General features: G+C 43.1%; 1 protein-coding gene across 1 annotated transcript in view; it reads right to left on the bottom strand.

The window, feature by feature from the left end:
- Nucleotides 1–12,627, bottom strand: part of ube3c (ubiquitin protein ligase E3C) — a 51,517-nt gene that overhangs the window by 26,033 nt on the left and 12,857 nt on the right. The window contains exons 6-11 of the mRNA XM_056299476.1: nt 9,534–9,649; nt 9,268–9,425; nt 8,305–8,458; nt 6,656–6,876; nt 6,084–6,235; nt 3,335–3,522 (exon numbers count right to left, since the gene is read on the bottom strand). Coding sequence (XP_056155451.1) covers nt 3,335–3,522; nt 6,084–6,235; nt 6,656–6,876; nt 8,305–8,458; nt 9,268–9,425; nt 9,534–9,649 — 989 coding nt within the window. The remainder of the gene's footprint in view (nt 1–3,334; nt 3,523–6,083; nt 6,236–6,655; nt 6,877–8,304; nt 8,459–9,267; nt 9,426–9,533; nt 9,650–12,627) is intronic.

The raw sequence follows: 12,627 nt of genomic DNA, 5'->3' as shown, positions 1-12,627 counted from the left end.
GTGTGACTATGTGTGTATGTATGTTTGTGTACACTCTCACACTGACTGCGTTTTTTTTTTTTTATTACACAGACTGGTAAACGATGGGTGACAATAATGTGGTAAGTAAGCTGAAAAGCAAAATATAGTCCCCCTGCATATAATAGACCCCTATCTTAAGAGTGACGGAGCTGGCACCTGTAAGGACATCTGACTTTAATGGAACAACTCCTCCTACTCTCTCTCTCTCTCTCTCTCTCTCTCTCTCTCTCATCTCTCTCTCTCTCTCTCTCTCTCTCTCTCTCTCTCTCTCTCTCTCTCTCTCTCTCTCTCTCTCTCTCTCTCTCTCTCTCTCTCTCTCTCTCTCTCTCTCTCTCTCTCTCTCTCTCTCTCTCTCTCTCTCTCTCTCTCTCTCTCACACACACACACAGCGAGAGCAAGAGCAAGAGAGACAGAGACAGAGAAGGGATAGAGATAGAGAGAGACAGAGATAACTGGTGTCAGCCCTAACCCCCTTACACTAACCTGGGGCCGTATCCGACCTCATCACTACCCATCGGCACACTTTCATACATACATGTGCTTGGTTTTTTAATTTTTCACCTGTTTACTATTTTTAGCATCCATCTTGCATGTTGAACATTTATGTACTATGCATTTTCGGTATAAATCTTCAAGTCATTGTTTGATCTGTTCTCAAATAAAAGCACATTGCAATTTTATCTGAGATGTGAAATATAAATAAAACTTGACTGACTGATTGAAAAAGAGAGGTGGCAATAGGAGGAAGGAAACAGGAACCTCCATATTAGCTAAGGACACACTCAACTCAATGTCTGCGCCCTATCTACCAGTTTACCATTGTGTCAAAACTGGGGGGGAAAAAAAAAAATGGAACGAAGTCCACAGAAGAAGCGAGTGACAGAGTCCTTTTAATATGGCTTGAGAAATGGCTGGTGCCAGGCCCCCACCATCTGTCAGCACTACAAGACTCAGGAGAGTAGCGGTGAAATCAGGCGTAGTGCTCTGGGCTCTTAACAAGTGATGCGGGTGTTTGATTGAAATGGGAAACAAAGCACTAAATGCAGACTGACACGGTGATTATACAGCCTGCGAGAAACCAAACCTCCATTTCAATCACGGAATGAACCTCTAATAAACAAAGTCAAGACATCAAAAGGGGTTAAGTGTGTGTGTGTGTGTGTGTGTGTGTGTGTGTGTGTGTGTGTGTGTGTGTGTACGGTGAGCAGCTTGACAAATCGCACCCGGATCATTTCATTTTGGGGTAATGAAAAAAAATCTGCATTTCGGTAGAGGAAAAAAGGGTAACCGTGTCCAGGTCACATTTGGGTATCAAGAAAAAGACAGGGTGAGTGTCCCACTTTGACCTATACGCGTTGGTTTTGGAGCCTACTTTGTTTAAATGATCAAATCACTGTCATTATCTCACGTCAACTCGAAAATCACAGCCACTACTCAAAGGCCGGCGAAGGACAGCGGCTCGTGTGACCTTGCTTTCATCAGGCGGCGTCCCCGTTAGCGACCGTGTGCCACAATGGCTAAAGCCGGACCATCAAAGCGAGATTACACCAAATACCAAGCGCTAAACAATCAAACCCTTATTACACCGCACCTACCAAGACAAACACAGGCTGAGTCCAATTAACAAACCAATCAGAGATCATTCAGCTCATGCTGGGCCTAAATCATTGTCCTTCATTGACGATGGAAAGCGGGGTAGAATGTGTTTTCATGTGAGACTGTACATATTTATTAAAAGGCACTGTGCTAGGTCGGCCCATGCAACCGGGCAGCCACTCTTTCTCCCTCTTTAAGGGCAGTAAATCAGAGCCGGGATGCAATTTGCTCCCCTTAGCCTCTTGTAAAGCTATCCCGTCCACTCCTGCAGTGATTAATCTTTCTCAGTGAGCTAATTATTTTGTACAGATATCCGATAATGATGGAGGACGGGGAAGCGGGATTTATGGTAAAAGCGGTGGTACAGGGGAAGCCATAAAAATGAAGGGAGGGGAACGAAGAAGAAAACTGAGGCAAATTCTTCTGAATTTTGTCCAGTGAATTTGTGAGTTTATTCAACAGCTACTGGTTGACTATTTCTGTCCTGCTCTCCTTTTTGATTACTGAGGAGGCCCATCTGTGCTTCCTTACAGTTAGTTTGGTGGGGGAGGAGGGAGGGGTTTCATTAGGACAATGTAACCCCCTAACAGAGCCATGCTGAGACTCAACTTGTGTCTTTCTTTAATGCATGCACTGAAAACACACACTGAAACACACACATAATGAGACACATGCATACATGCATGCTCGTGTGCACACGCACGCACACACACACACGCACGCACGCACGCACGCACGCACGCACGCACGCACGCACGCACGCACGCACGCACGCACGCACACACACACACACACACACACACACACACACACACAATCATCAACTGCTAGCCTCCTTGTTGGGCTTCAGTAATGATAAAATCACAGAAAGGTTGACCATCCATGAAGCTCTGTCTGGATCACCTTCTGTCAGTCAAAGCACCCAACCACCCAACCTCCATCCCTCCACCTACAAACATCCTGGACCAAATGTAATAAACCTGAGAAGGAGTAATTGCCCTCGTCCGTGAGTGACAGCTTCCCTGACATCCCTGCTTCCTCTGCCGGTTGTAAATGCCAGTGGGTGAGGACCACTGATAACTGCCTGCCTTGCTTCTCTGTTATTTACATTACTGCTTACAGCACAGAATCATATAAAGCTACCCTCTCTATCAGGTAGGCTTGTAAACATGCTTGTACAACAAGAGGCTGGTTTCTGGAGGATGAGACAAATCTTACAAAAGGTGAATAATCACAAGGCTAATAATATGTTTTCATGGTTTATAAATGTTTTGTTTTAAAAAGGTTTCTGATTTAGAAATGTTCCATTGTTCTTGTCTTCAAATGCACCCCTGATGCACTCCGCAGATTTAAATGCCAAAAGAATAAGGAATAAAGGAATAAACCCTTCCATGAATGAAGGACATTTATTCTATCTTTCATTTTACAGAAATTTATCATTTGGCTCTTTTTTCACAACTAAGGTTACTGTAACACCAAGCTACAGAAAACCCTTTTTGTCCAAGTAATGACCACGGTTCAAACTGATCTGTGTGCCCTCCATCCTAAAACTTGTGGATGTAAAAAAAGAAAAAAGAAAAAAAGAATTTGTTTGCACAATTCAGGCATCGTGGGCATGGTACTTTCATACAGACCAACACAATTTCTGCAGAAACACGTTTTTCTGAAACCACGTCTGCACAACAAATTTGTATACATTACTGATCTTTGCACTGACCTGACTTTAGGCACCATGAGGCGGTGCTGGACCATAAGCGTGTGGCAGATGGACGCCATCATGGTGAAGACCTCTTCACTGGCCGAGTCTCTCCATACCAGGTTAAGCAGGGCGTTGGTCTGCTGTTTGGTGTCCAGCTTGTGCACGCACTCCTCTGTGATCAGCTGCACTGAGATCCTGCTGTCATCCTGACAAGAGAGAATTGGATGCTGGTCAACACATTGGAATGAAGACAGTCTTGTGCCAAAAAAAGTCACAAAAGGGAGCAACTGTATGAGCGGTAAAATACATAATGATGGCCTAGTAGTTTTTCGGGGTAGAAAACTGGATATGACATTACAATGAGTAGCACTTCGGGGTTACACACAATCGGTCTGATGATAATTTTGCTTCATACCTTTGCTAATGAGGGTTGTAATTCATTCAGCATCAGAACCCGCAGAGTGGGTAATTTTGCTGTGTCTGGCTTTAGGATATTGACCTAGGAGAGTGCCACCATCCATGGGTCACTATGCTACTAATGAGTAAGATAACCCTTTTTAATGGATCACTGGTACAACAAACAAGCAAGAGGACCAGCCTAAATTTAAGGTGCTATGAGAAAAGGCTGGCATGACTCATGAAAACCATTTAATTTTTTTTTTAAACTGGACTCAATTTGTTCTTAACAGAAATCAGGATTTGGATTATAAAGGACAGAGTGGAATTAGGTAAAGATACCAGAATGAAGACATTTATTCGCCAGACAAGACCAATACAGCAGTAACTGTATTAGAGATGGACACAACTGACTTTATTTCCTATCCTGCCTGTTGTAGTAGTTCAATGTAAGTAGTAATTATGTCATTATCAATGATTTATGGGTAATACCTGGTGCAATCACTTTTGCTGATATGAAACCTAAAGCAGTAACCATGGCCTCTTACCATTAAATAACACACACCGTAGTTTTTACTGTTTGTCTTTGTGGGGCAGTAATGTGAAGTGGTATGGAATGTAGGTTTCATTGTTTCCTTGAGGGCATTACGTCTTTGGGCCCTATCTTACAGCCGGCGTAAAGCGCAACGAAAGATCCACTGCTAGTGGCCAACCAATGCAGTTGTCATTTTCCCGTCCAGCGCCCATGTTGTTTAACTAGCAAATGTACTTGCGCCCATCTATGCATCCATGGGCGTGTTGGTCTTAAAATGAGGTGTTGTCTGGTGCACTGTTGGCGCATTGTGATCTTGAGGCAGGGGAAAGCGATTACACCATTGACCAACATAAACCTGGTCTAAAGTCAATGGCATAGCATTCCTGCTATTTAAAGGGTGCATTATTCAGATAGTAAGATGCACCTTCATAGGCGGGTGCACAACGCACATACACTCTGCTTGTTACACACATAGGGACATGCAGCAGTGCACAAACATACAAAAGATGACAACTATAAACATTACAATGTGAAATACTGTTATTGTGTATATCACGATATTTAAAAACTAAATGTCAAAATAGTTATAATATTTATCAGAATTAGCTAATCGCAGTAATGAGATCTAAAATTGGCTAAATTATTGGACCAATCATGGCAATACACATAGTTATTTAAACAGACCAATCAGGTTGAGGGTGTCTGTCAAGACCCATACCAAATGAAAGAGCCTACTGAAAACTGACCAGGGAAGCATCAACTATCCTGCAACGTCAATACAAGACCATGTAAGATGAACAGGGAGCTTTGGTGGATTCCTGCTGCTCCCATAGATGGTCTGCTCGTGCGCTTTCACTTCTCAAACAAGCAGAATTGTTTCTTCAACATCCGGGTAGCGTAGCGGTTTATCCCATTGCCTACCAACATGGGGATCCCCGGTTCGAATCTCTGTGTCACCTCCGGCTTGGTCGGGTGTCCCTACGGACACAATTGACTATGTCTGCGGGTGAGAAGCCAGATGAGGGTATGTGTCCTGGTCGCTGCACTAGCACCTCCTGTGGTCGGTTGGGGCGTCTGTTCGGGGGGGAGGGGGAACTGGGGGGAATAGCGTGATCTACTACGCGCTACGTCCCCCTGGTGAAACTCCTCAGTCAGGTGAAAAGAAGCAGCTGATGACTCCAAATGTATTGAAGGAAGCATGTGGTAGTCTGCAGCCCTCCCCCGGATCAGCAGAGGGGGTGGAGCAGAGATCGGGACGACGCAAAAGAGTGGGGTAAATGGCCAAGTAAAATTGGGGGGGGGCCTGTTTCTTCAGCAGAAAACTGTTCGTTTCTCCAACTTGCCGAATCCGCCATTTAAATAGCAATGCACCAGGGTGCAAGCACACCTGTCTTTTAAAGGCAATGGGAGATGACACTCTGGCTTCATTCATGTTACGCCCAAAACACATCTATGATTAATTAAGAGACTAAGCACAACCCCTTTGCGCCTTACTTTGAGCCCAGATTATGCTCCGTTTAATTATCAGAAGTGGATTTGGACACACCCTAAATGCACTTGCGCCATGCGCTTTAGACCATGCACTATACGTAGATCGTTTAAATAGGACCCCATAATGTTTCTCAGGAGAGAACTGATGTGGTGCAAATCACTCAAATAAAGATACCAAAGTACCAGTGATGGCAAAGTTTTATCTGAATAGTAGTAAAATGCCACATGCTTGGATCACCACCATCAGTGTTAGTATTTTTGTGTGCATGTTTGAGGAGAATGGATGTGGATTGAATAATTCAAGAGAAGTTGACAATTTTCGGCATATGTAACCACAATCCTTACCTGCAAGGGCAGAGGGTGGAGATCGGCGTCCTCCTCATCCTCTGAGTCACTGCCGACCTCAGGCCGGCTGCTGCTGTCAGACACTGGCAGCTTTGGCAGTAGGGTCTGCAAGGCCCGCAGGTAAAGGAGGAGGCCCTCCTCTGACAGTGAGCCTGCCAAAAAAACACCAAGCCACCATCACTGCCTTCTTCTACAAAAATAAGTCTTGAGAACATTTTGCAGCCTGGATCTTACCACTCTGAAAATCAATATTGATTTGGCTGAGTTTATCCTTCAAATGAGTGACATTTATTCCACCTTGAAACCTCTTCTCTCTCTCTCTCTCATCTATATAGTTTTACTTTATATATATATATCACCTTTTATGACATGGGAGTGATTCATTCAATATGATTGTTGTTTATGTTTTGTTCATTCATTGTTTATTCATTTTCCCTTTATTCTGCAGTAAAGCCCTTTGAAATATTTGTATATAGCAGTGTTTAAGAATTAAATTATATCTGGTGATATCATTATCATTATTACTATTATTGTGTGCATATATGCACACACTTCTGATCCAATCCACCCACCTATGCAGTTCTCCCCTGCGGAAAGTACAAAGTAAAACAGCCATGGTGCCTGGCTCTGTATTGCTGAGGAGGAGTCTACAGTGGCCTGGAGGGAGCCCAGGAAGGCCTCAAAGGGGAAGGACAGACGTAAGTCTGACAGTGCTGGGATAAAGAAGTGAAAGATCTGCTCGGTGAATGGTGCTGAGATGAACTCCTCTGTGAAGGCTGCAAATACAAACTGCCTGAGAGGTAGCAACAGAGACAACAGAAGAAATAAATGAAATTAAACAGGGAGAGAGGAAAGGAGGAATAATAATAAATCATTTGCTTTCTGGCAATTACCATGCTTAGGAATATGGAGAGCCAAATGGCCATATTACATGCTATATTGCATGCTATATAAAGTGCATTTGGTAGTTCACGTACATCTTTTGAACAATTTACTATAAAGTAATGTCTGTCTTCTTAAATTTAGATCGCTGCCATAACAGTGTGTCTCCATTCATGGGCCACTGTGTGGTAACCCTCTCCATTATATCACAAGCGCAACATATAAGCAACAGGGCCTATTCAAAGTTCATGTGCTACAAGAAATAGCCAGTATGAACTGTGACAGCTTGCCCAAAAATTCCAACATAAGAGAAATAAGAGTTGGGCTGAAAGTGTAGTTGGTACTAATGCTGTCAGATTTCAGCGAGTGCTCCAATATTGTCTCTCCAAACAGAGCTGCTTTGTCTGGCTCAGTCACACATCTGGTGGGTCCCTTCAGATAATTAGCCGCTAGAGTCTGTGTGTACACAAGTTTCTCTTACCCCTGCCCACCCCCCCTTTTCTTCAAAAGAAGAAAAGAAGTGCCCTTGTCGTTTGCCATTAACAGTGTTTCAAATTGAGGGCAAATAGTCTGATATTCTGTGCTGTGGCGAGTGAGCGAGTCTGGGGCCTTTTATGGCTTGTTGTGAATTGGTCTCTAAAGCAATTATTGCTTCACCACTGAATTGGGGGGGCAAAGAAAAAAATGCTGCAGCTTGTCTGATGGGTTTAATGGATGATTTTAACAGTACACACCATAGACAAAGACATTCCTTTCCTGCCTTCATGATGCTCACTTTTCTTTGCACTCAACAGCCAAGAGTGCTGAGTCTATTGAAGGAGGTCTAAATACATGAATAACACATAAACAAAGAGCCCTTATCCTGCATTAAGAATTATTAGCATAGGGCTTCGGTAAGTGTATTAACTAGGGTTTTTCAAAACAGGAGTCCCGTTGCATGATTACAGATCAGTCTACTGGATTGGCCACCTGTGGCTAGTGTACTTGGCACCAGCCACTTTTTGTTGGTTATCACCAACCCTACAGAAGTCCCATTCAATCCTCTCGATCTCAACTGGAGAAACAGTTCAAGTGTCAGGTGAACTCTGTAATATACCAACCACTGCAGTCAGTGAACCAGAGAGCAACATGCCCTGAACATAACCACATTGCTTCACCTTGTTGCTGAAAAGGTCAAACTGGTCTAAAATTAGCAACTCTCTTTTGACATTTTATAACAGCAGACCTGTCCAGTGGTCACTCCTCTTATGTGTTGTAATTGAACACAAGGCCCACAATTGACCTTGTTCAGCATCTTATTCAATCCTGTTCAAATCTTATGTTCATTCTTCATCTGTACCTTGCGCCCGTTGTGCAGGAGGAGTAGGTAAAGTGCAGGGGCTTGAGGATGTGGTCCAACAGTGTGCTTGCCAAAGGGACAGAGGGAGCATCACTATACTCCAGACTGGAAGGGAGCCTGTGATTCACTAGAATATACAGGGACCTATAGTATCCTGTGACAAGGAGAAACAGAGAGAAAGCAAGACATCGGGAAACTTCGTAAAATACGTCACAATATCAGTAACATTGCTTTTAATTACAAGCCTGATCCTTAGGCAAATTTGTCTTTATACAAAAAAGAAGCGAGTGGTGCTTTGCATGTGTATTAATTAACAATGACTGGTCTATAACAATGGAAGGACTCATTTCATCACTGTGTACTAAATAATTACTACTACAAAAACTAGTGTTTGTGCTGATGGGGGGTTATATTTTAAGGCAGCTATGATGTATAAGTGAGTTCAGCAAGAACATGTTTGGAAAATACAATGAAAATTGTTTTTCAAGGCATTGGGATGTTTGCTGATTTTCACAAAAATGTCTTAAATGTTCATCATTTTAAGGCCTGTGTGGGGAAACGTCAATAGTTTTCAACCATTTAAGGCATGACATTTTCAAAATCTATTTAACTTTGCATGTAGCAAAATCATCCATGATCACCGTGAGTCATTTATGAGGCAAACCTGGATGTGTGTTTTTGCTTTTAAGTCTAGACAATGTGGTGAAAACAGAAATTTTTTTTCTACAGAATCATGACAGCAAATTCATAGCAAACTCAATGAACATGTAATAGAAGCTTATTTTATCTCCACACTTCTTTTGTACAGATTATCTGGGAGACTTTTCAAGGACATTTTAACAGAGATAATTGGCAGCGTTGATTTATCAAATGAACCACAGATACTAACATTCTTTCCCCAAGATCAATAAATGAGCACTAGGACAGTAAGGCACAATGGTACAATGCAGGAAACAATCTTACCTTTCTGAACCATATAGTGCAAAATCTGCTCTATTAGTGATGCTACACAGTTAGTGTCTAGAAGAATAGGGAGATAGGTTCTCTCTGAGGAATATATCTCTAGCATCCTCATGGGAACGGCAACATTCAAACTGTCATCCTTGCTGTTCTGTAGAAGTCTAGGAAACAGACAGATAGTTTGTTCACATATGCAGCCGTCCATCTGTCCATGTCTTTATCTGTCCCGCCAGTGAAATTCACCCATTATTCATATCCAAATACTATACCTGCAGCAGAAGCCTAAGATTCTCTTGATCTGAAACACACACGTCTGCCTTTCTGAACTTGCCAACAGCTTCACAAATTGACTGTGGTATTTCACCAGGTTCTGACACATCCATATCTATTCAAAGACATAAATGAAGACACATTTTGTATTATATATATGAAGCACTCATATGATTTCAAAAGGCAAAAATGCATTATTAATCCGGTGATTCCCAAAGTGTGGGGCAAGCGCCAACATGCTGCAGGGGGGAACACAAGGGTTGAGGGATGACAATATAAAAAATTTTTTAACAAAAAGTGGGAAAAAAATTAACAAGAGAATGTTGTGTGCAGAAGCACTAAAACATGGTGCATTACCAGACAGACGCCGTCAAATTTTAATGCCGGAACTTGGGCGATAATAGAACACAAAGACTTTTGAGGGACAAAGTGAGCCAAGTCAACCATGGAGAGAAGCTGAAGGAGCCATCCGTACTGTTCATATCCAAAGCTAATGAGAGGAGGCATTAAGCAAGAAAAAGTGTTGGTTTGGTATGCAGTGAATACCAACTGACTGACTTCATGCTCTGCTGATAAACAAAGGCCAAATGTCCACGTATCAAGTGTGAAATATAGAAAACAACGCAATACAGCAAAGGAGCTAAAATTCTTGCTGTTATAAATATAGTGTCAGTTACGCTTGATGAGGCTAGAGCCACAAAATTTAATGAAAATGCCCCATTATTTGGCAAGACTATTTCAATTAGTGGCACGGTGGCCCAGTGATTAGCGCTGCCACCTCACACCAAGAAGGTGCTGGGTTTGAATACTGGGGTTGTCCAACTTTGGGGGTCATCCAACCTTGAAGGTCATCCCAGGTTGTCCTCTGTGTGGAGTTTGCATGTTCTCCCCGTGTCTGCGGTGGGTTTTCTCCGGGTGCTCCAGTTTCCCCCACAAAAAGACATGCACGTTTTTTTCCCCTAAATTTATTATTTCCGATTTTTCCTTTTTTCCCCCAATTTAGTGGCCAATTGCTCCGTATTCTAATTCTAACACCCACCCTCATACTGTATGCGTTCGCCAACTGCATCTCTCCAAGCCGGCAGTCTCGAAGGAGACGCCTCACCACTTCCATGGCAAAGCGAATCCAAGCCGAACCACTGCTTTTTCCGACACAGACAGAGACACCTTCATGTGACGAACACAAGCCGACTCCGCCTCCCTCCCGAAGACATAGTTGGATCTGACGAGACCAGGGCGCGAACCCCGGTCCCCGGTGGACAACTGCATCGACACAAAGCCGATGCTTAGACCACTACACCACCGCGGACCCAAATCATGACATGTTAGAGTTAATACTCCTATCTGTGCCCCTGACCAAGGCATGGCAAAATGAACTGGAGTTGGTCCCCGGGCACTGCACGGCAGCTGCCCCCTGATCCTAGCTACAAAGCTAGGATGGGTTAAATGCAGAGCAGGATTTCCCAGGGGGATTAATAAAGTATCTCAAAAATCAAAAAAAAAATCAAGGAATAAATTTGATATTTCACATGACTTGAATGAGCAGCTCAGTGAGAAAATAAAAGCCAAACACACGTTAACTGATTATGTTTGCTGTATCAATATAAAGTCAATGAGGATTTGGAAGGGTGCGAGTTTCCTGAAAATGTTTTTACTGTAAAATGGGGGCCCGACTGCAAATATTTGGGAACCACCAAGTTAATCAGTTAAAAGCTACAACCTGAACATCGCCACTGTCCATTTTTTGCTATTTGAATAAAGAGAGAAAAGAAAGAGAAAATTTGTTGTTGTAAGCAAACATACAGCAAATACAATATTGTATAGGAGCAGTGGGCAGCCGCAGTGCAGCACCCGGGGACCAACTCCAGTTCTTTCTGCTATTGCCTTGGTCAGGGGCACAGACAGGAGTATCAACCCTAACATAACACATGTCTTTGATGGTGGCAGGAAACCGGAGCACCCAGCGGAAACCGGAGCAGACACAGGGGGAACATGCAAACTCTGCACAGAAAAGACCTGGGACAGCCTGGGGTTCGAACCCAGGACCTTCTTGCTGTGAGGTAACATTGCTAACCACTGGGCCACCGTGAATATAAAACCCTCGGAAACTGTAACTGTAATTTAGAGCTACACAAATAAATTTGAGCTTTGGTGCTACAGGTTACTGCATTGGTGTTTGACTACTCCAAATCCCAAAGATCCATGTACGATAAAACAGTCACCATGGACAATGCAGCGCTGTTGTGTTGGCACTACGGTTTGGCATTATGTCAAAGTATTCCTATATGCCACTGCCATCCCTTCAATCAGTGATTGCCGATGTATTTGGGAGGCAAGGCTGGGGAATGCTAAAAAAATTATTTTTTTTCTGATTTAAGACTATTTAAATGTGGCAGATAATCCAACAAATTTCTTTAGACTTTACTGTTTTGTATTTATTCATGGTGTGAAAGGCCCATGTATGTAATTTCCTTTATTTACCAAACAAATTGTTATTCTGTTTTCAAAATTACCCTGCCTTATAAGCTGTTTAAATCAATCATAGGATACACTTATTATCCTCCAACATCCGAGTTCTCTCATTGTTCTCCGAAGCATGCTGCGCTGAATCATCGGCGATCACTCAAGGTTGAATATGATGGTCCTCCTGGAGGGGTGGCTGAAGAGGCCAGTTCTGGAACTACAAACTTTCTTGCCGTGTGGGCATTGATGTGAGGTGATGGAAGTAGACTGCGGGAAAGCTTTTTTGGTGGGGACCCTCTCTCCTTTCTTTGCTGCTGCTTGACTCTGGCAGCCTGTCGGTGATCGTCTTCACGGAATGTGGCTCCTTCATGTAAACTGTTTCTCCACGGTTTTGAGCAAGGTCTTCCCAGTTAGAGCTGTTTATGTGGAATTTTTTGAGGTTGATCCTGATGTTGTCCTTGAAATGCTTTTTCTGACCTCCAGGTGCTCGTTGGCCAGCATTTAGTTCTGTGTAGAGTACTTGTTTTGGGAGGCATGTGTCAGGCATTCATATTACATAGCCTGTCCATCTCAGCTGGTGTTTAATGATGGTGGTGGCAACGATGTTGATGTTTGCTTCCTCAAGAACAC

The sequence above is a fragment of the Lampris incognitus genome, chromosome 19 (genome assembly GCF_029633865.1).
Source record: "Lampris incognitus isolate fLamInc1 chromosome 19, fLamInc1.hap2, whole genome shotgun sequence".
Taxonomy (NCBI): Eukaryota; Metazoa; Chordata; class Actinopteri; order Lampriformes; family Lampridae; genus Lampris; species Lampris incognitus.
Note: the sequence above shows the minus strand (reverse complement) of the source record. Positions and strands in the feature narration are given on the sequence as shown.